The sequence below is a fragment of the Staurois parvus genome, unplaced genomic scaffold, assembly GCF_062004578.1.
Source record: "Staurois parvus isolate SC_StPar_1 unplaced genomic scaffold, SC_StPar_1.0 ptg000682l, whole genome shotgun sequence".
NCBI lineage: Eukaryota > Metazoa > Chordata > Amphibia > Anura > Ranidae > Staurois > Staurois parvus.
In genome coordinates this window covers 8198996-8223664 of record NW_028318478.1, presented here as the reverse complement: position 1 = coordinate 8223664, position 24669 = coordinate 8198996, and the positions used below count along the sequence as shown (strand labels likewise).

Genomic DNA, 24669 nt, shown 5'->3' with positions numbered 1-24669 from the left:
TGACCAGAGAACACAGTCCCAGCTAGAAGGGCATGTGGGAGAAATCTTGCTTCAGTGGAGTAGCATAAAATGTATACCAGCATATTTCCAAAAGACTCCTAAACAGAATTAGGAGATCATCGATCAATTTATTTTATCCTACTCCAGTTTGAAACTTGAAATGTTCACAAGCTCGTTAACATGGCCACTGGTGTGTGCTGGGAGGCAACAAAACAATGCTGATGCATTAATCTTGGCACATCTCAGTTTATGTTTTTCTTTTGTAGGAATTTTATTGAAATACGTCAGGTGGTGTAATTCAGTAGACTGGGTCACACAAAGTTGCACCGAAAAAAAGTACTGGATGCCATACCCTACCCTTTTCAGCTGACAATTCTACATTCTGCCCTCCTAGGAAACAAGACTTTTTACTTTGTCTTGCATTGAGACTGTGCTGGCAGTCCCAGGGCACCTAGTGTTAATAAGCACTTAATCTTCATGTCACAAATATGGGACCCTGAATCCGTAATGTAAGAGTCCATAAACTTTCCAGAATGCCACAGTATAACATTTTGTATCACAACTCTAGTTAACCAGTTACCAGAAATTCTATCATTTATTCTATAGAATATATCTCTAGAATATATTCTATATAAAATGAAGCAATGGTCAGTGAAACAGATGACAGCTATCCTTGTCATTCATTTTGGTTACTATTGCACCCTGTTACTAGGGCGAATAAAAGGAACACGTACACACCTGATTCTGATGTGCATTGCTTTACATACCTACAACAATTTGCTCTATACACGTTAGTGGGACATCATGTTCACCCAGTAGGAGATTCTTATAGTGGAATTTCTAGAGTAAAGAAGAAAAAAAAATAATAAAAAGTACAACCTAAATAAGATCAATACTTTTCCCTAAGAGGATACAACATCTACACAGAATGTAAAGTATAACTAAAGGCAAAACATTTTTTTTTTTTAGCTTTGCATAGCTCGAGTGTAGAGGGATTACACCTGTCAGTTTTTATTGCTGTCTGTGACCCTGTTAGGGGGATTCATCCTCTATATTTCTCTAGTTCACCATTATCAATGACCATGAAAGTAAAAGAAAATCCCAAATTTTGGGTTGTCCCCAGAAAAGTAAGAGAGAGGGGAAATCTGGGGACACTAGTTCTGGTGACCTGGGGTTCCCCAAGAAATTCCCTTAATTTGAAGGGATTTCCTCTCACTTCCTGATTAGCTATGGGACAGGAAATGAAGGTAAATTTCTGCAATGGGACACAGATGGCTAAAAAAAATATAAAATCTGACGGGTTATAACCCTCCCCTGCTCTATCCAAAATGAAAAAAACAAAAAAAACCCCAAAAAAACAAAAAAAAAAACAAAAAAAACAAAAAACACTGATGTGCGCTCTTGCAGTTCATTGATTCTTCCAGCTCTCCAGTAACTGTCCGCCCGTACGAGTGGTACATGCAGACAACTTTACTGAAAGTCTGCTGATCGCGGGGGCAATGCACTGCAGGTACATCTTAAATAAATACACTTTTTTTTAACCTTAAAAAAAAAAAATAATGTACGTTTCATTTTTAAAGTGAACTTATCCTTTAGCCCTGCATTATGTGCTGGGGGTGAGCATGCGAACACAGCTGGGAGCAGCTTACAGAGGAGGCCATGGTAGACTGGCCACACAGACCGAAGGAGCCTGCGGAGCATGGAGTCAAGTGATAGAGCGTTGCAGAAGAGACTAAATCTTATAGTGGGGGGGGGGCGTCTCACTGTAAGGAATTTTTAACATTGTACCCAGAGTTGGGGTTTAAAGAAAATAAAGCAAACAGAAAGTCCAACCATTTTTAATGGGCTTAATAGGAAAGCCAAGGATTCCTCAGATTTTTATGGAGAAGAGTGAAGACAGTTCAACCAGTTTGACCAACTCCTTGGTCCCCTTTCCTTTATCTAAAGATCAATCAGAGAATGGACAGACATCGAAATGTGGTATATGAAATTAATTAAAATAACACACCACTCCATAAAAAAAAAAACAAAAAGGAAGAAGTAGGCATGGAAAGAATTTAGTATATTTTGAAGGAGCTGCCAATCCATGACATGCTAACCAGCGAATGACCAGCAGGCTCTGTCAATCAAAATGTAAAAAAGGCTGGTGTACGGTTCCTACAGGTAACAAGCAAAATGACCCAGCAGAAAAGATTAGGTGTCAATTACAAGAAGAGATAGAGGTCATAGTTTTATATAGTTCTGAAGGTGTCTTTGCACAGGTGTGAAGTGAATCATCAACCATAACTGTCAGCAGAACTCTTAAAGAGATACAAAATTCAAATGTCTGAATGTTATGTCTACCCGTTTGGGCCTGTGCCGACATGGGCCATGCCAGTCAGGAACTTACATCATCACACAGGTGAACACAGGACTGAGAGTTGGCATATTATTTGAAGGCAAAGAGTAAAGAGTTTCACATCTGTGCAGAGCAGTGGTACTCAACCTTCCTAACGCCGCGACCCTTTAATACAGTTCCTCATGTTGTGGTGACCCCCAACCATAAAATTATTTACCCAGTAATTATAATTCATGAAGTGTCGTTTTACCTCCAATACTGCTGCTTTCAACACAGTAGCTGCTTTTAACAGAGTAGCTGCTTTCAACACAGCAGCTACTTTCCACACAGTAGCTGCTCTTTACACATCGGAAATATGTGTTTTCCGATGGTCTTAGGCGACCCCTGTGAAAGGGTTGTTCGACCCCCAAAGGGGTCGCGACCCACAGGTAGAGAACCACTGGTGTAGAGGCACCTTTACAAGCATCCTGCCATGACAGAAAACTGCGATCTGCAGTTGCTGATTTGTTGAAGAATGTTAGTCCTCCTGGGCTTTCAGTGCTTGGCGAGTCACTGACCTTCAGCAAACGTGCAAAGCATTGTGATAGCAGATATGCACATGCTTATTCCAAGTCTGAGGCTCACTAAGCATTGATAGAAAAATTAAGGGGACAGCTCTGGAGTCTGACTTTTCATAAAAAATAATCAGTAATGGGGGTACCAACATTTTCTCTCATGGATTTAGCGTCCACGTGCTTACGTAACCACTTGACCCCCGAAGGTTATATCTTTTCTGCTATTCAGCACTGCACTACTTTAACTGGCAATTGCCTGGTCATGCAAAACTGTACCCATATAATTTTTTTTTCTTTTAACACAAATATAGCATTCTTTTGATGGTATCTAAGGACTTCTGCTATTCTCAATCTACACCCCTTCCCTGGATTACCTTATAGCTTCCCATGGTTTCCAATACCATTTCTATGCTGACGACACACAAATCTCTCTTTCTACTCTTCAGCTCACCCCATATATTCCTGCTGCAAACATGTATTTGTAAAGCACTTGTATGAAAAACCTACAAATACATGCAAACCAAGGTGCAACTTGAGGCCAAGGTAACTGCACGCAGATGGTGACTTAGTCAGATAGACTGGGCCCCTAGCAGTTAGCAGTGACCTCCATGGGATAATTCTCTTCCTTCTCCCTTCTCTTTGGAGTCTGTGAGCCTTTCTACCCCAGCAGCAGTACTCAGATTGGGTATTTTTGATGGGTCATTTCCTGCTACCTGTTAAACAGAACCCGCTGTTTCCCCTCAATCGGCCTAACCAATGTAGGGCTGCTATTAAATCTGAAACAATGAACATAGCATTTGCAGTGCAGAATGGCATCATAACTGGGAAAATGAGAGTAAAAGCATTTACAGTTCACATGTACAGATCAGCTTTTGGCAAATATGCTAAAATTAGCTTTTTTTTGGAAAGACAAGATCTTAAGGATGAATTCCAGTTATGGTATACTTTTACATAGTTACATGGGTCCATCTTGGAAAAATTTTACAATGTATATACCATACCTTGCATGTCCTGAAAGTAGGAAATTCCTGAATTAGACACAGCTACTCCAGTGATTGTCACTTGTCCTGGGTCAAGTGCTGAGTGGCTGACCTGATGCATTGTGAACACAGGAGGCCGTCCATTCAGCACAGAAAAAGGCCATGCCTAGAATTCATCTTTAATATCCTAGCATGTAAAAACAACTGGCCAAAAAACGGTGTATTTCTGCAGATGCAGTCTGCAAAAAAAATATATATAACTGTATAAATGGCACAAACCTGGAACGGCACAGAATTATCTGTAATGAAGGAAAGCTTGAAGTTGGTGCACACCAGTTTTCCCCACAGGTCGTAGACACTTGTATCTGATGCGATGCACTTCCTGACAAAGTTCACTTCATTCACAATTATTTCACCTTAAAAAAAATTGAAGAGAGGCAAAGTCAAATACCCAAACCCTAATCCAGAAAAAAGAGCAAACCATACATGAACAATATCCATGGAGGGGTAAGGCAGATGAGTCAAACAGAATCCCCAATTCTACACAGAAGTTGGTTTTAGCACCAGAAGTATTGTTCATCCCTGAATTACCAGTAGTTGTGTCAATAAGGTACGTCTGGTGTTAGGTTAAGATTAGAGGTTGAAAAATACACTTGGTGTTACAGGAACTTACAATTCTGTAAAGCCAATCTCATGATTACACATTTTACACCGAAGAGAGACCCAGTTAGCCCTTAATTAAAAGCCAAGCTCACCTTTGAAAAAAATAATAAATGTATATTTTAGCTGGAAAAACTTTTTTTTCTGGTCTGAACAGAAGCCTGCAAAGCATTGCACTTGTGATCAGTGGATGTTGGGTGCAATGTTAGGCTCCAGCAAACTCTTCTTCCAGCTCTCTGTCCATACTCTATATGGGCTTTCAGATGAAGAGCTGGAGGAGGTGTACATGGACTAGGAGTGTGCAGATTACCACACTCATAGTCCATTGAGTACTAAATCGCTGTCTGTCTACAGGACATGTAGTTCATTCATTCACAGATCTTTGGGAGTGAAGTGGCACAGCCATGCCAAACTATTCTAATAGTTTTATATAATGCAGCAACATCCACATATGTAGGACACCCAATATTAGAGATGATTTATTCTTCCAAAGAAAACACACTTTTGCACACTAAGTAGTATTCTAGTGTTTCTCTTCTCCCTCAGTTTTTTTCCATCACTGAACTAATGTGACCTCAGTGCTGATGAAGAGGGGCAGGGGAAGATCAAACTAGGATGCTGTGCAGGCAACTGACATCCTCCTTATCAACTGATGTCACTGTTTGTCAGGACACCAGCGGCTAGAAGATCATAATGGTGCACAATGAAACCTGTGGCTGTGTGTAAATAAAAGGCAGGCTTGTTCCACCTGCTGGCATGTATAGAAGTTTTGGGCAATTTTTAGATGTTTTGCTAAGGCACCCCTGAAGAAACCTCCAAGCACTCTGGTTGAGAAAGGCTTCTTCAGAGGAACCCTGGTTGAGAATGGTTGATTTAGACACTCTGTTAACATCTGGATCCTAGACAACATTTCTCATGGGCACAGATCTATACTTACATGAATAATTCAATTCAGCATGAACCTTGTTTTCCCAGCCAGAAAGACTTATGTCAGAAATGATCAAGGTGAATCACTTTGCAACTTACTTCATTATCAATTAACAGATTTAGGAAGCTTTCTACTCCTGCCCTTTAAGCTATTTTATGCCACCACCTCTTCATCCATAATCATAATGTTGTGTGCCAAGTCCACCCCTTCACCCCCACACTGCAGTCATACACAGAGCTGTAGAGAGAAAAAAAACCTCTTCGGGCTGAGCTTGATATCTACTCTATCCCTCAGTCAGAAAATATCTCCACCCTGATCTACTGCAGATATATAGTGTTGTAATCCACCCAATATTTTATTGCAACATGAACAAGTTGCAGACATACTTAAGAAAAAAGGGTAACATAAGGCTACATTCACACGGGTAGCTGCTGCAGTGCTTGCCACCCCTAAGAAAAGCAATCCATGGTGGATTGCTTATCAGAGGCATCCAACAGGCAGTAAGGCAAGTTGCCTGCAGACTTTCTGCTTTAACCCTGCTTTAACACCCATGCTGCAACCGTCTGCATTACATACGATTGCGGTGCAGCCCCATTAACTTGAATGAATTTCCTTTGGCGGCAGTACTGCCTATTGAACGTGACAGAGGAGATCATTCCCGTCCAGCTGCCTTTGCAGCTAAGGGACGGTAAAAATGCAGCTCAACCTCCTGTTTTTAACACCACTCCCTTAAACCACATGTGTAAATGAGCTCTTAGTAAAGGTCAGTACTGATCACCCTCTTACAAGTAGCAGTAATTACACAGGTCCTTGTTCTTTAGAAGAAACCATGGAAGGACCAAAAGGCATATGTTGCCCCAGGAGCACAGTAGTCCCTGGGGGGACTATTATAAACTATAAGTATAATAGCGCATAATCTAACAAATTGATTAACTAATGATTTCCAGTGGGCTACAGTGGGGCAGGCTGGAATCATCCATTTAACAGCTATGGCTTTGCTAATATTTTTCTAGTATACCAAACAAATGGCAGGTGTACAGGGAAGAGATGGTTGTAGTGTGGTGTTGAGCACAGTAACCATTGGCTGCCAGTCAGATATGACCTGACAACCCCAATGACGTGTATGAAATCTGCCTCAGGCTCGTTAGATCGTATAAGTTGGAGGTGGCCATACATCCCATTTTGTGTAGTCATTAGGCGATGGGTATATATTTGATGTATAGTATACAAATGAATTAAAGTGATATATATATTTATTTATATTTTTTTTTATAGCAAACATGTTATACTTACCTGCTCTGTGCAACAAAATTGCACAGTATGCCCCAATATGCCTCTTCTGCGGTCCCCCGCCGGCACCCCTGGCTCCTCATCTGTTCAATCTGCCAACACAGGAAGCCACTTCCTATAGTGGTACACTTGTGGGCTCATCCCAAGATGCACTGCCTGAGTCCATAGACACAGACCGTGTGACTCAATCACGCCCCCCCCCCATCCTCGTCACAGGATTTGACTGAAAGCAGCAGAAGCCAATGGCTCCCGCAGCCTCAGAAAAGACTGAGAGGGGAAGAGCTGCTACAGATGGGCAAAGTGCTGGATCGAGATAGGACTTGGGGAGGGAGGGAGATGAAATTACTGGAACATGCTTTACCTTAATGCATTGAAAGCATTAAAGGTATAAAACTTGTTCAGGTTTTAGAACCACTTTAATCTCTATTTGCTGCTGGTGAGACTAACATATGAGAGGAGGATATATCACCCCATTTCTCTGTATACAACACAGAGGAACCCTTGAAATAACTTTCTGGTCTCAGGGAACCCCTGCTAAACATTACTATCTGTACAACTCATGATATTCTAGTGTGATGGTCAATAAGAAGAATGCAATGACTTGTGGTCATTGAGAAGATTGAGATAGGTAAAAAGATCAATGGTATCAGTGGGGACTTATCTGAGAGGCAGAAATTGCTCAAGGAACCCCTAACAACCTCTGTAGGAACCCTAGAATTCCATGGAACCCTGGTTGAGAAACAATGTAATAGGTAGCAGGGTCTGAAATTTGGTCTTATTAGTCAGTGGATTCTTACACCGTTTAGTGTGTAACAAGTGGGAGTTGAGTGGACATCAACCCTTCAGGACCTTGAAACTTTAACAGGTATTTAGAGATGGGTTTATTTTAGCCCTACATTGTGCTTCCAAGCCATCGTGCAAATGTAGTAATCTCCAGAAGAAACTATGAGGTAAACCATGCCTCTACTGTATTTGCATGTATGAGTACTTTGTTCCGTCATGATAAATGTCCACAATAGTTACAGTAATGTGGATATTCTATAAGGCAATATCTGGAACTTCACTAAGTTGTGTAAAAAAAACAAAATTGGTGTCCCCCCGAAAGGATGTTTTTTGAGAGGTCCTGAAATGAAGTCAGGCATTTAACTTCAATCCACACTGATATGGCCAGTTTCAGGATGGGTAGGTGGGTTGTGTGGGGAATACTTAGGGGCCTTCAAGAATTTCAGCAACTGTTTGGAACCAAGAACATGTACCAAGTAGGCCTCCAAGTTATGGGGAACTACAGGGAGGACTCATGTGATCAGGCATTTTAGCGGTCAGCAAGGATATACTGGATCTCTTTTTTGGCCTTTGTAGTGTGGCTAATTATGCACATTTTATTATCTCAAATCAAAGAGATAACTTTGTGCAACACTCCTAAGTGTTTCAAACCCCAGTTAATTTGACAAACAACAGTCTTGTTCCAAAGAAGTACAAGATAAACATCAGTTTACAAATGTGAATTTGAACCTCATAAAATGGAGTTTCTGAATGGTTAATTATCCAGATGTTTTTGAATCCAACAGAATCTTCCCAAACACTACTCATCAGTGGCACACATTGTTCTACTTAAAATGGATACAACTTGTCCCAGACATGGAGCTGAATGGCATGTGACTTGCAACAATAAAAATATGCTGTATAGATCCAAGGCAGGCACTCTAAGAAAACACATTGTTAAAATACAAACTTTATTTAACAAGCCACTTTAATATATCATTCAGCTTCGACAACTCCAGTTCTCATACAGAAAACATCAAAAGCAGAGGCTGGGAGAATGACATATACGAATTCCAGGCCTCATATACACTGCTGCTACCATGGAGCTTTTGGTGTTTTTTTTGCCAAAGCCCCTCTACTCAACTCAATAAAATCCTATGTGTCCGTGTACACATAGGCATTTACCAGAGTTTAGGAGCAGCAGAGTTTAGGGGCAGGTAAATGTTTCTCTCCTGAATGCAGAAGAATCGCATTCAGGAGAGAAGCGTTTTGGCCAAAAACCACTAAACGCATCAAAAACCTGTCTAAACACTAGCCGTATTTAGCGTTTGGGTGTTTATTCAGGTCAATGAAAAATACTCTCGCCAATCAAATTTATAAGCGTCCAAGAATTTAATGTGGGTAAACGGGGTCCAAAAGTAGTAAATCTAAGTTTGTTCACAGTTACAGTATATCCCAGTTATAACTAGTGGAAGGAAGGAAGGCAGCTGCCCATAGTGAAAAGACCGCAGACTTGGATAGGTTTGCATACAGCAAAAAAACCATAGAACAACAATATTTTTTCTTCACAAGCAGAGCTGAGCTGAGCTAGGGAGTCCTCCGAACTTACCTCTAAGGGCGTCATGTACACTGCACCAAAAGCTCAACTTTATTCACAAGTCTTCAGGAGCAAGAGAGCCTGGAAGCAACCTCCTCTCAGCTATGAAAACGCCGATGTCACTTGTGTTTACCAGCTCCCTTTCTTTCCTGAATTAACAGAGCAATTGGTACCGATCACTTCTGTTCATTCATTACTGAATTATAGTAAACAGTGTGTTAAATTTGTGAATGAATAGGAGCCTCTATGAAGACTCCTGTCTCGTTCAACTACAGTGCAGCTCAAGCTGCAGAATAAGACTATCTTCAGTCCCTTTCTCGGTCTCAAAAAAAAAAAAAAAAAAAAAACACACATCAGGGGTCTGTTTAGACCCCTGATGTCTCTCCAAAGCATAATCTCTAAAAAAAAAAAAAAATCTCTAAAAACAAATAAAAAAAATAAAATTGTGCCTATTAAAAATATATATATAATTATAAAATAAAAAACCCCATAGTAATGCCCCTTTCATATGGGGAGACGGATTGGGTCCCCTTGTCAGTTTTTTTAGGTGGACCCAATAGGACCCTCAATTATCCTCTATGGAGCAATGAATGTAAACTGACTTATGTTCATTTACACCCACCTACATCCAATCTGATCTGCTAAAAACAGACAGATGGGAATTCATTCCCCATCCTTATAGCATATCAGATGGCAGCCAGATGTAAGCAGACAGGCGGTAAATTTACACAGGACCGCCCATAGAGGACAGTGGGCTGTGTCTGTTCTGCATAAGCGGAGCGGACACAGACCAGCCATACGCCTGCTCAGCAGGGATCAGTGGGCATATTCCCTGCATCTAAGTCTCCCTTGCCTCTAAAGCCCAATCCGCGTTAAGTTCACGCTCCAGTCACTACTCCCAGGTGGTGATGAAAGTGTATGCTGTGGCCATAGATTTCCTTTAAGGTGTGTTAAAAACACATCTAAGGCTCCATGCACACTAGCATTTTTAAAGCTCCTAGAACCTATTATATTTCTTTCTGCTTCTTGAAGCTAGTGTTATCCTATGTGTCCATGCATACTACTTTAGGTTATTAGCATTTTTTGAGCTTCAGCAACTAGGAGCAGAAAAAAATTGTTTTGGTAGTTTTTTTTTAGCTTTTTTCAGCAGAAAAAAATGCTAAACGCTCCTAAAACGCACTTAACAGCTTTTTTTTTTTCTCTACATGTACTGTAAAAACACTAATAAAACACCAATGCTCTGAAATGCTTCTGACCCCTACTAAAATATGCTATTACCAGGGTTTTTTCTTAAAAAGAAAAACAAACCACTAGAGTGCATGGAGCCTAAAAGTAGAGGAGTCAATGGTTACAACAAAATACTGCGTTCAGATTCATTAATGCAACATAATGTCATTCTTATGTGTTTACTACATTACAACTTCAACGGTGTGAGCATGCCCTATGTATTATTGATGAATGATTGAAGGAGGATTGATCGCCATATAAATGTTTCAAGTATCGTCAAATACAGATTTGAAAGTACCGTATTTTCCGGCGTATAAGACGACCCCCTACTTTTCCTGTTTAAAATGTAGTGTTTGGGCTATACTCGCCGTATAAGACTACCCCTCTTCCAGTGCACACCAGTGGGAAGAATCGTGCCCCATCATTGGTATCAGTGGGAGGAATAGTGCCCCATCATTGGTATCAGTGGGAGGAATAGTGCCCCATCATAGGTGTCAGTGGGAGGAATAGTGCCCCATCATTGGTATTAGTGGGAGGAATAGTGCCCCATCATTGGTGTCAGTGGGAGGAATAGTGCCCCATCATCGGTGTCAGTGGGAGGAATAGTGCCCCATCATTGGTATTAGTGGCAGGAATAGTGCCCCATCATTGGTATCAGTGGGAGGAATAGTGCCCCATCATCGGTGTCAGTGGGAGGAATAGTGTCCCATCATTGGTATTAGTGGGAGGAATAGTGCCCCATCATTGGTGTCAGTGGCAGGAATAGTGCCCCATCATTGGTATCAGTGGCAGGAATAGTGCCCCATCATTAGTATCAGTGGCAGGAATAGTGCCCCATCATTAGTATCAGTGGCAGGAATAGTGCCCCATCATTAGTATCAGTGGAATAGTGCCCCATCTTTGGTGTCAGTGGGAGGAATAGTGCCCCATCGTTGGTGTCAGTGGGGGGGAGGAATAGTATCCCGTCAGTGGGGGGTGGAATAGTGCCCCATCATTGGTGTCATTGGGGGACGGAATAGTGCCCCATCATTGGTGTCAGTGGGGGGGGGAATAGTGCCCAATCGTTGGTGTCAGTGGGGGGGGGGGGGGAGGAAAAGTGCCCCATCGTTGGTGTCAGTGGGGGGGGGAGGAAAAGTGCCCCATCGTTGGTGTCAGTGGGAGGAATAATGCCCCATCATTGGTATCAGTGACACCAACGATGGGGCACTATTCCTCCCACTGACACTTGCTGACCCCTGTTCCAGTACGGTGCTGCTGCAGCCAGCATATGTGGTTGCAGCAGCACCTAAGCACGGCACACTTACCTGCATCTCCACTCAATGTTCGCGGGGCCGCTCAGCTCCGCCTCCTCGCCGGTGATTGGCCGCCTGTGTGCCTTTCCTGAGCTACAGTTCTGGCGGCCAATCACCGGTGAGGAGGCGGAGCCGAGCAGCCGCGCAAACATCCAGTGGACGAACCGAAGGAAGGAGCAGCCGCGCTTCCTGGACCGGATCGTCATGGGACCGGAGCCAGGTAAGAGACAGCAGCCCCTGCCCACTCCTGTACTTAGTTTCCCTTCTGTTGGAAGGGGGGGGGGCGGCGGCGGCACCGCGCTGCCCCCCTAAGAAGTGTCAGCATGCCGTTACCGGCGTATAAGACGACCCCTGACTTTTGAGAAGATTTTCAAGGGGTAAAAAGTCGTCTTATACTCCGGAAAATACGGTACCTTATTAGGTTTTCATCACTTCAGGTCATACAACAAAAATAAATATAACAGATTTGTCAGAAAACTTTTACTTTCCTTTCAGAATCAACCACTTGCCTACAGGGAACTTATACCCCCTTCCTGTCCAGGCCAATTTCCAGCTTTCAGCGCTGTCACACTTTGAATGACAATTGCGCGGTCATGCAACACTGTACCCATATGAAATTTTTATCATTTTTTTGAGACAGATAGAGCTGTCTTTTGGTGGTATTTAATCACCTCTGGGATTTTTATTTTTTCTTACAAAAACCACTGAAAAAGTTTTAGTTTTTGTTATACAATTTTGTAAATAAGTGATTTTTCTCCTTCACTGATGTGCGGTAATGAGGCTGCATTGATGGGCACTGATAGGTGGCACTGGTAGGTTGCACTGATGGGCATCACTGATGGGCACTGAAAGGCAGCACTGATACATGACACTGATAGGCGGCACTGATGCGCACTGATAGGTGGCACTGACTGGCACTGATGGGCGACACTGAAAGGCAGCTCAGATGGACACTAATGTGGCATTGATGTGCACTGGTATGCACTGGCACGTGGCACTGATGAGCACTGACTGCTGGCACTGATGGACACTGACAGGTGGCACTTCTGGGGCCACACTGATCATCAGGGCACACTGATCATCAGTGCCCTGATGATCAGTGTGCAAGTCCCCTCCGCGGAAAGCCGATTACCGGCTCTCCTCTCGAGCTGTCAGCGTGACAGCTCGAGAGGAGAGAAATGCCGATAATCGGCATTTCCGTGTTTACATGTGATCAGCTGTGATTGGACACAGCTGATCACATGACCGAGCCGACATCTTCGGCTCTTTACGTGATCCGCTGTGTCCGAGAGACACAGCGCATCGGCTCCCTGAGCCGCGCATGAGCGGTGAGAATGGAAGGACGTCATATGACGTCCTATCAGAACGAGAGAACCACCTTGCACCCGTCATTGTACTATATGGCGGGCGGAAGGCAGTTAAAGAAAACCCCTTCCCATTTCATGCTGTCAGCAATGGCACCACAAGGAAGAGAAATGTCACAAAGGCCTGAGAAAGAAAATCATTTCTTTACACAAGAAAGGTGAAGGCTACTGGAAGATCAGCAAAGCTTTACTTATCAGTCAGAATACTGTAGCAAAAGTAATATAAAATGTAACAAGGATGAAACCGCAACCATCTCACAGAGATGTCCAGGCCGTCTACAAAAGTTAACACCTCGACAGGAACGTCTTCTGATGAGAAAGGTTGAAGAAAATCACCATTCAAGTTCCCTGCAGTCAGCTAAAGAAGAAGACAGCCAAACTGAGGTGAATGTTTCCTGTGACACAATACAGCGTACACTGCAGAGGAATGGCATGCATGGCTGTCGTCCACAAAGGAAGCCTATCCTAAAGCCCATGCACAAAAAAGCCTGCCTAGAATTTGCCAGGGCCAATGCTGAAAAAGAAGACGACTACTGGGACTCTGTACCCTGGAGTGATGAGACCAAGGTAAATGGTTTTGGAACTGATGGCTTCAAAACTATATTGTGTCGCAAAGGTGAGGAGTACAAAGAAAAATGCATGGTGCCTACAGTGAAACATGGTGGTGGCAGTGTCCTTCTGTGGGGCTGCATGAGAGCTACTGGTGTCGGGGAGCTGTATTTCATTGATGGTATCATGAATTCACAGATGTCCTTCTCTATATTGAAAGAGAAGATGCTACCATCATTCTGTGCCCTTGGTCGTCATGCACTTTTCCAACATGACAATAATCCAAAACACACATCTAAGGCCACTGTTGCATTTCTGAAGAACAGGGTGAAAGTAATTCAGTGGCCAAGCATGTCTCCTGATCTGAACCCAATCGAACGTCTATAGGGTATTCTGAAGAGACAAGTTGAACATCACTCTCCATCCAGTATCCAGGCTCTAAAAGAGGTCATTCTTGAAGAATGGAAAAAGATAGATGTTGCAATATGTCTCCAACTTATTCATTCCATGCCTAGAAGACTTGGTGCTGTCCTTACAAATCATGGAGGTCATACAAAATACTAGATGTAGTAGTTTTTGTTGTGGAGTACATTCATTTTTGCATCAATCTGAGTAAAAGTGAAGATTTTGTAATCCAAGTTATATTAATAACCTTACTTTCATGTAATGAGTTAAACAAAATGTTCTATAAAACTCAGTTTTGTAAAAATTTGGGAAAATTGTTCTTGTGTTCATTGAGATATTGATTAAAATCTCACAGTTCAAAAGGGGTGTACTCATTTATGCTGAGCACTGTGTGTAGATAAAGATATACTTTACACACACATATATATACACACACACACATACATATACACACATATACATATATATATATACACACACACACACACACACACATATATATATTATATATATATACACACACACACACACACACACACACATACATACATATACACACACATATATATACACACAAACATATATATACACACATACATACACATACACACACACACACCAAAATTGGGAGCAATATCTAAAAATGTAAAAGGGAAAAGACTACGATCCTGATCTTGATTTGGACAGAAATTCTTGGCATTTTGGCAGGCAGAAAGGCTTACACATGCATGAATTCTTAGTCATCCTTACAAGACTGTGCCAACAACATTCTACTTTGTGAAAGGTCTAGGAACACACAATTCATTGTCTGACCTTGGCAGAATGTACAGGATCCGAGGAACAAATAAATGATTAATTCAATTACAGGGGAATAGGTTCATCTTCCTGCGAATACAGTATATGAAAACCGGATTACGTATCATCAGAACGATTCACAAGCAAAGTGCTTCAACTATTACAAAATTGTAAAAAGTGGTTTTTGCAATTTATTGTCCATATGCCCCATTCTCTACCACCTCAAAGGAAAAAATAAATCAGGGAAAGTAGTGTAGTTTTCTGATTGTAGTGGCTGTGACTCATCTCCCATTGCAAAAGAAGCCACAGACCTCATTAGCATGGAATTAAGGCATCCTTATAATTTAGTGTGTTTCTAGGCAACAGCGACAACACATTAAACAGAAAAAAAAAAACAAAAAAGTTGGTGAATATGCATAAAGACATGTTTCATGAAACAGTGTTTAGTACTAGTGAAGGCTATGATGTCAGTATGTTCTCCCTCACCATTAGTTATGACTACGGTATTACCAAGGTGACAAAACTATCTCAGCAAACATTCAGTACTGTGCTTTAGCACTGGATCAAGTCAAATTATTAACAAATTAATAAGAACACTTCTATTTGAATACACAATGGAGTTCATTTACTAAAGGCAAATAGGCTGCTCAATTTGCAAGGGAAGATGCACTTTGCAAGGGATTTTTTTCCCCAAAGCTTAGTGAATTTGTTGTGACTATTTCATTTTGGCAGGGATTTCCAATGCATAGCCTTTGCTAACAAAATGTTGTGTTGAACTTTGCGGTTTCAGCATTCATCATATAACTCTAATTGCCCATTGGCCTCTCCAGACTGGGGTGAAAAAGGCGCTGGCTGTAGGCGCCCATCCTTGCTTTGGCGCATTGCAAGTCCACGTAAGAAAGGCCACGCACAGTGTGCGCCCCCCTGTGTGGACTGTTGGAAGTTTGCGGTGAACATTTTCCTGTGTAGATCTTTTACTATAATCATTATGGTATGCTTCCCTATAGGCCAGTTAAACAGATGCACTAATAAATGCAGAAACATGCTAAACCTTTGATTAGGGCCAACAGTCCGACTTACTTCCCCAAAGAAGAATTAAAGATGAACTTCAAAAATATAAATTTGCCCAATGCTCACTTCCTAAAAACAGTACTGTAGTTTTTGCTGACTGTCAAATCAGAGTTCCTTATCCCTATACTTGTTATAAATCAGCAACTCAGAGTATTGAAGTCAAATAATCAACATGGCATTCAAACACAAGGTGATCCATGTTTACATACTCACATTTGGACAGCTTGGCTTAGTGTAGGTATGTATATCTGATATCCGGAGGGCTGCTGTGGAGGCCGTTAATCACTGTAGTTGTCTGTGCTATATACAGTGATACCCATGATCTGAGTTCTGTGTGAGCGGCTTTCCCTCTACACACTAAACAGGGGGATCATTCACTTGGCAACTCTACCATTCATAGAACGCCTTGTAATTGTTCAACAAAATACAAGGAATTCTCAAATTGGAAGAGGTGGGGGGGTTGTAATCTCAACATAGTCCAATCAAAGGGCTGCTGTATTATTGAAAACAAATTCAGACTGGGCAGCACAGTGGCCAAGTGATTAGCACTTCTGCCTAGCAGCACTAGGGTTCGAATCACAACCACAACACTACCTGCCTGGAGTTTGCACATTCTCCTGAGTGTGCCTGCGTGGGTTTCCTCCCACAGTATGGAGACATGCTGGTACGTTAATTGGCTCCTATGTAAACTTGCCCTACTATGTGTATTTATGAATGTGAGTAAGGGACCTACTGTGGTCGGTGTGCAGAGGGGAAGCTGCTCACATAGAACCTAGAAGATCACAGCTCTCATGGTATGTAAAGCAGACTACTACAGTGTTTTTACAGCATCCCCAACGGCTCTTCGGATATCAAATATAGATACTTACATTGGGCTAAGCTGGCCCAATGTTAGTATGCAGAAAACATACCGTATTTTTCGCTCCATAAGACGCACTTTTTTCCCCCAAAAAAAGGGGGGGAAATGTCAGTGTGTCTTATGGAGCGAATATGTAGCGGCTGGTCCGGTATTTCTGCCGCTGCCACGTCAGAATACCGGGCTGGCTGCTCAGCTCTTCTCTCCTGCAGGACCTTACCTGTTCCTCTGTCCAGCGCTGTAGTCTTCCCGCGCTGGCTTCTGTGACAGCCAGGTGCCCACTGCGCATGCGCGAGAAGCACACGACAGGTCCCAGAGACTGCGGACACAGTACAGATGACGAGAGACTGCGGACCTTTGGGGAGGGAGAGCGGGTACCTGAAGTTGTCCTTTCTTTAGTGTGGGCACGCTGGCTTCTTCCCGTGCCGGCTTCTGTGACAGTTGTGTGCCCACTGCGCATGTGCGAGAAGCACTGCGCTTTGTGAATGGCCCGGTGCCTTTGTCTCCTGTACTGTGTCCGCAGCCTCTGGTCGTCTCCTGTGCTGTGTCCGCAGCCTCTGGTCGTCTCCTGTGCTGTGTCCGCAGCCTCTGGTCGTCTCCTGTGCTGTGTCCGCAGCCTCTGGTCGTCTCCTGTGCTGTGTCCGCAGCCTCTGGTCGTCTCCTGTGCTGTGTCCGCAGCCTCTGGTCGTCTCCTGTGCTGTGTCCGCAGCCTCTGGTCGTCTCCTGTGCTGTGTCCGCAGCCTCTGGTCGTCTCCTGTGCTGTGTCCGCAGCCTCTGGTCGTCTCCTGTGCTGTGTCCGCAGCCTCTGGTCGTCTCCTGTGCTGTGTCCGCAGCCTCTGGTCGTCTCCTGTGCTGTGTCCGCAGCCTCTGGTCGTCTCCTGTGCTGTGTCCGCAGCCTCTGGTCGTCTCCTGTGCTGTGTCCGCAGCCTCTGGTCGTCTCCTGTGCTGTGTCCGCAGCCTCTGGTCGTCTCCTGTGCTGTGTCCGCAGCCTCTGGTCGTCTCCTGTGCTGTGTCCGCAGCCTCTGGTCGTCTCCTGTGCTGTGTCCGCAGCCTCTGGTCGTCTCCTGTGCTGTGTCCGCAGCCTCTGGTCGTCTCCTGTGCTGTGTCCGCAGCCTCTGGTCGTCTCCTGTGCTGTGTCCGCAGCCTCTGGTCGTCTCCTGTGCTGTGTCCGCAGCCTCTGGTCGTCTCCTGTGCTGTGTCCGCAGCCTCTGGTCGTCTCCTGTGCTGTGTCCGCAGCCTCTGGTCGTCTCCTGTACTGTGTCCGCAGTCTCTGGTCATCTCCTGTACTGTGTCCGCAGTCTCTGGTCATCTCCTGTACTGTGTCTGCAGTCTCTGGTCATCTCCTGTACTGTGTCCGCAGTCTCTGGTCATCTCCTGTACTATGTCCGCAGTCTCTGGTCATCTCCTGTACTATGTCCGCAGTCTCTGGTCATCTCCTGTACTGTGTCTGCAGTCCATTGGTTCAGAATAGTTTTTTTCTTGTTTTTCACCTCTAAAACCTAGGTGCGTCTTATGGTCAGGTGCGTCTTATGGAGCGCGAAATTGTTTGGCGGTCATGTTGATTCTCTAGCTTCAATACTCGGAGTCGCTGATCTAGGACAGGTACAGGAAAAAGGGATCTCTGACTTGATGCAGCCAAACAAAGCTTTATTATTATTTTTTTATAGAAGGTAAGCATTGGTAAACCACATACAGTTGTGGCCAAAATTATTCAACCCCCACTGAAATTGAGTGTTTTGGCCAGTTTGACATTGCTTTTGATCATTCAGTCATCTTGCTTACATTTACATTAAAGAGGCACTTGTAGGTCAGACAAATATAACATAACAGTTATAATGAAATAACCACAAATGTCTTTTCTGTGCTCACAGCATTATCAGTTTTATTCAACCCCCAAGTGACATTCAATCTTAGTACTTAGTACAGCATCCTTTTACAGTTATAACAGCTTTTAAACGTGAAGCATAGCTTGACACAAGTGTCTTGCAGCGATCTACGGGTATCTTCGCCCATTCTTCATGGGCAAAGGCCTCCAGTTCAGTCACATTCTTAGGCTTGCGCACTGCAACTGCTTTCTTTAAGTCCCACCAGAGGTTCTCAATCGGATTTAAGTCTGGTGACTGCGATGGCCACTCCAAAATGTTCCAGCCTTTCCTCTGCAACCATGCTCTAGTGGACTTGGAGGTATGCTTGGGATCATTGTCCTGTTGAAAGGTCCAACGTCTCCCAAGCCTCAGGTGTGTGACGGACTGCATCACGTTTCCATCCAATATCTCCTGGTACTGAAGAGAATTCATGGTACCTTGCACACGCTGAAGCTTCCCTGTACCTGCAGAAGCAAAACAGCCCCAAAGCATGATTGACCCTCCACCATGCTTCACAGTAGGCAAGGTGTTCTTTTCATCATAGGCCTTGTTCTTCCTCCTCCAAACATAGCGTTGATCCATGGGCCCAAACAGTTCTAATTTTGTTTCATCAGTCCACAGAACACTATCCCACAACTTTTGTGGTTTGTCCACATGGCTTTTGGCATACTGCAGTCGACTCTTCTTATTCTTTGGAGACAGCAAGGGGGTACGCCTGGGAGTTCTGGCACGGAGGCCTTCATTACGCAGTGTGCGTCTTATTGTCTGGGCTGAAACTTCTGTACCCACATCTGACAAATCTTTTCTCAGTTCCTCAGCAGTCACACGGGGACTTCTCTCCACTCTACGCTTCAGGTAGCGCACAGCAGTCGAAGTCAGCATCTTCTTTCTGCCACGACCAGGTAGCGTTTCAACAGTGCCCTTTGCCTTGAATTTGCGAATGATGCTTCCTAAGGTGTCTCTTGGTATGTTTAACATCTTTGCAATCTTCTTATAGCCATTGCCCTTCCTGTGAAGAGAAATCACCTCTTCTCTTGTCTTCCTGGACCATTCTCTTGCCTTCACCATGTTTGTAACCACACCAGTAAATGTCTAGAAGGAGCTGAGTATCACAGTCATTTTAAAGCTGCCTAATTGGTGCTTATTATGCTTGATTGCTGCTCGGTGACATCCACAGGTGTTTTCAATACCTGATGGAAAGCACCTGTATGAACCTCTGTTCTTCAGAGTGGTAGTCTTTAAGGGGTTGAATAATTGTGGCAATGAAGAAACCACATAAGAACCATTTACTACTGTATTACATAAACAATTGATGTCATTTTAGTTGCATTTGGGTAGTTACAACGTCCTTGTAGGATTTGATTCTGAATACAATTCCAAATGTACACTATAGTCCCTAAACCCCTTTACAGCATTGGGGGTTGAATAATTTTGGCCACAACTGTATATTTCTTATGACAGAGGTACTTTTTTTCCTTTATATTTGCACTTTATAGTCAATGGGGTTGATTTTCTAAAGGAAAATAGAATTTGCCCCAGAGCTTAGTGACGGAGGTGAAACTCTATTGTCTTCCATCATCCAACCATATGCAAGCACAAATTCTGTTTTTATTTTTCCTGCACATGACTGGGTACTCTTTGAAAAGTAAGGGTCCTTTCACACAGGCGATCCGTTTTTTTTCTCCAGTTCAGTCACATTTTTTCAAAGAAAAAACACAGATGAGTTTACATCCGTTTTTTCATCCGTTAACATCTGTTTTTTTTTGTTTGTTTTTTTTCATCTGTTCAAATCCGTTTTTGGTCCGTTGACATCGGTTTTTTTGTCTCTTCCGTTTTTTTGCGGAAGAAATAAAATAGGGTTTTCTTCCGTTCCAAAAAAAAAAAAAAAAACCGGATGCGGACATTAACGTATGTAAAAAGATGTTCCTCCGTTTACATCCGCAAGTCCATAGAAATATATGGGGGTCCATTTTTCACATGCCTGCCCGGTCCTCTCTTTTTCCCCACAGCATGGAGGGCAGAGACTGCAGAAATGCTTGAAAGCTGCTGTCAATCACAGTGGTTAGGGCTGGGCTATGGGATGGGAGGAGCCAATGTCAAACACTTCTAATTGCCCTGCTATACTCATCTGCCTAAATCATAAGCTCGCTGCTTGATTGGGTAGGTAAAAGTGTTTGATTAATAGTTGCTCCTCTACAGTACAGTAGGGTTGAGGCTTTCTGCAAGCTATTAGGTTCCTCTACAACAAAATCTTCCAGTTTCTAAAAAAAAAAAAAAAAAAAAAAAAAAATCATACCTGGGACTGTGTGTTTAACAAGTAGCAAGAAGAACGGAGGAAGTGGTCAATTGTTCACAAACGTTTGGCCACATAGTGTGTCAAAAGGCATCTGAACTTATCTGACCATTTTATTGTGATAGGATGGATAAGAGTTCATAACCAGAAAGTTGGATGCTAGAAACATTCCAGAGCTCCCCAGGTTTTTAGGGGTCACAAGCTGGTCTACAATGCACCTAGAAGGACATGCAGGCAAATAGAAGAACCTGCTCTTCAAAGTGTCAGGTTCTGCATTTTAGAATGCCCACTTTTCAGTTGTGTTGCTTTGACATGCATTCATGTGCATTGTGTTGAAAGGCAAGTCACTGTTTTGTATACAAGTTAAAAACAATGGTTTTCTATGTATCCTTGCAGTGACTTGCACTGATTCAGTGCTGAAAAACAGAGGTCATGCCACATGGTGAGAACAAAGCCTGACACCTCATGCACAAGGCCAGTTTGTGCTGATCAGCATTCAATACCATCATTTTCAGGAGCCCAGGAGGCACCATTCAGTCCCACTGCCAGCAGCCTTTCAAAATGGGCTGTAATAAAAAAAAAAACATACGCTATATTTTTCTAAGATGGGTTAACAACCCACCTCAACTCTCCCAAAAGCTTCTCAGGTGTTCCCATTATATTTATCTCCATATAATCTAGAAAACTGTTGTGTGCTTATAGCAGTATAAACAAACCAGGAGAACCAAGCAGGAGCTGAAGCCATCAGTTAAAGGAGTGCTAAAGTCACATTTATTACATTAAAGTAAACCTTCAGTCTCTAAATCAGCATTGGCTATTTCTACTCTTTATGCTGCTAGCATTAGTAAATAGATAGGAAAGTATATCATATTTACCGGTTTAAAAAAAAAAAAAAACTTTCTTTTTTGCATTTCTTCAGTTACTTCCTGGTTTCCTGGCCTAGGCAAAATTATGTCATATCCCAGGAGTCTTCAGGAGTGTAGGAGGGGTTTTCTCAGCCAAGCACACCCTCCTGTCTGCATGTCTGAGCTAAGGACAGCTGGATTCCAGGAAGTAAATGCTACATGAATTATCTGCTATCAAGATGGCCATGGCCAAATGTGTTAGGGGGTGTTTTTCAAAGCGATTTCTCAAAAAAATAAAGCATGAAGACATCAATGGATGGGTGAGTTAGCTTTGAGTATTAACAATGAATTAAATAGTGTTTTTGGTTTGCGGTGCTCAAATGTAGTGTATCTTCACATTTATTATTAAAGAGCATTAATTACTGTCACAAAATCATAAAGGAAGAGATACCTCAATTTTCTGCTGATTGCAAAAGATAAAGAATACATCCCTGGGCACCCTTTAGATGTGTATGTTCCAGGAAGGGAACTGGCTGCTGCATGGTGTAGATTTTAACTATGCAGTCTGCTCATCAGTTGCTTGAGTACATTCTCAGACCTACTTCTGGAACAGTAATCAAGCAACTGATCAGCACAGAACAACTAAAATCTGCACTATCCAGGAGCCAGCAAGGAGGAACATGCTCATCTAAAAGGTCGCCACGGATGTGCTCTGTCACTCTGGCTCATCACTCGCCATCACTTACACGCTCTGCTCTCAGGGCCTATTCATAACAGGAATCACACAGGAATGTGCTCTGCACTCTGGGGCTAAATTGCACTGCACACCGCATGAACATTTATTTTAAATGGGCTGAACTGCACTGGGTGCCAGCAAAAGTAGTGCATGCACGAAATGCAGAGCAACCAGATTGTATAGCACAGAAGTACCATGCAATCTGCTGCAGGCAAATGCACTGTGTTTGTGACCAGAGTTTGGGGTGTCATTAACTTAGCACTGACACCCGCTGCAGATCGCAACTGTAGTATGTTTCCTCGGGCCTTCGGTGCATCTGAATGTTACTACAAAGCGAGATATTGAGAAAGCAGGCATCAAAGCAACGGAAACATATGGGGATCACTGGAATGATTCTAAGGTATTTATGGGGACTAAATGTACACAGACTTTTAACCATTTACTGACTGCCCCATAGCAGATATAGTGCTACAGGACAGCCGCACAGCGCAGAATTACGTATATAAACGCGATTCTGCACTTCCTGGACGCGGGTGACTGGTCACAGCAGAAGACGATCAATGGTGCCGGCCAATGGATTACCACTGGCACCCACCATCGTCTAGGAGACCGACAGAACACAGCTCTGCCTATGTAAACAAGCATATTGGGCCAATTCTGACATTTCTCTCCAAATATAAAAATCTGCATTATTTTCCTATATTTATTTATAAAGGCCCTATAGGATAAAATGGTGGGTAATACAATTTTTATGTCACACAGTACTGACCGGAGGCTTTTCAAAGATTTACCAAAAAAAAAAAAAAAAACACACTTAAAGCTGAGTTCGTCAATTTTGTGTTTATAAAATGTCATCAGCTACAAAAACTGTAGTTGCTGACTATTAATAAACACACACTCGCCTGTCCCGGGTCCAGCAATGTGCACACCCGTACTGTCTCTTCTCTCCCTTTTCTCTGCCCAGTGCCAGCATCTCAACTGTGGGCACCAGGCTCTGACAGCTTGCGGCTTCACAGCCAGGTGCCCCTGCGCATGACCGAGTTGTGCTGCTACATTTACTGCAGCAGGGCGAACAGTAAAAACAAAACAAAAAAAAAAAAAAAAAAACAACACACACACACCTGTCCAGCAACTGACATGTATGTCCTGGGCATTGGTCGATATGATTGGCACATCCAATATGTGATATGAGGGGGATACGTTTTCCTTCCCAGTATAAGTGATATGAGGGGCATCAGTGTCCTCTAATGGTGATATAAGGGGGGCCAGGAGCAAGTATGTGTCATCATTCCCCAGAAGAAGCAATATGTTGAGTCCCGATATAGGTTTGGAGGGCTAGGGTCAGTGTCCCCAGAAAAAGTGATATGAGGGGGTCACTGCAGATGAGGGGGAGTCTCAGTCCCTGGGTAGGGATCACTAACTGCTGTTGGAGGTGAGGGCCGGTCCAGGTGTCGGTCCCGCTGCTGGAGGTGAGGGCCGGTCCAGGTGTCGGTCCCGCTGGTGGAGGTGAGGGCAGGTCCAGGTGTCGGTCCCGCTGGAGTGTCTGGTGGGTGGCGCCAACTCTCCTCTCCATCTCTCTTTGTGCATTCAGCGGCTCTGGAGCCCAGCCTGCCACAGCTCTGATCTCCTCTGCTCAGGTCCGCACTATGGATCTCTCCCAGCGCCGACATCCTCTGCAACGACCCACAGCAGGACTTCAAGGAGGGCGCACTTCTGCTTAGAATGAGAATTGCCAGGAAAAAAAAAACCCTGCTGCTTGCCTGCAGCAGGGCTAACTGTAAAGAAAAAAAAAAAAAACAAAAAACAAAAAAAACACACCTGCTCGGCACCCAGAACCGCATACCCCGAGCGTCAGGCGATATAATTTGCGTATCCCTGATAATGGTGTAAATTTATGAGGCAATTTGATTTTTTTTTTTTTATTGGATAGGTTTTATAGCAGGAAGTCAAAAATATAAATTTTTGTTTTTCTAAATTTTTTATCTTTTTTGTTTATAGTGCAAAAATAAAAAACCTAGAGGTGATCAATACCACCAAAGGAAAGCTCTATCTGTGGGAAAAAATTACAAATTTAATTTAATGTTTAATGTACAGCATTGCATGACCGCGCAATTGTCAGTTAAAATACTGCAGTGCTGCATCTCAAAAAAATGGCCTGGTCAGGAATGGGGGGAAATCTTCCGCAGGTCTAGTGGTTAAAGAAAGAATGAAAAAAAATGAAAACTTGTAAAAAATATTTTTTTTTATTTTAGTTAAGCTTTA

At 43.2% G+C, this 24669-nt stretch overlaps 1 protein-coding gene across 1 annotated transcript in view; it reads right to left on the bottom strand.

Annotated features, from left to right (window-relative positions):
• MTMR10 (myotubularin related protein 10) overlaps positions 1–24669 on the bottom strand; it is a 138311-nt gene that overhangs the window by 69585 nt on the left and 44057 nt on the right. The window contains exons 3-4 of the mRNA XM_089652444.1: positions 4152–4288; positions 768–840 (exon numbers count right to left, since the gene is read on the bottom strand). Coding sequence (XP_089508570.1) covers positions 768–840; positions 4152–4288 — 210 coding nt within the window. The remainder of the gene's footprint in view (positions 1–767; positions 841–4151; positions 4289–24669) is intronic.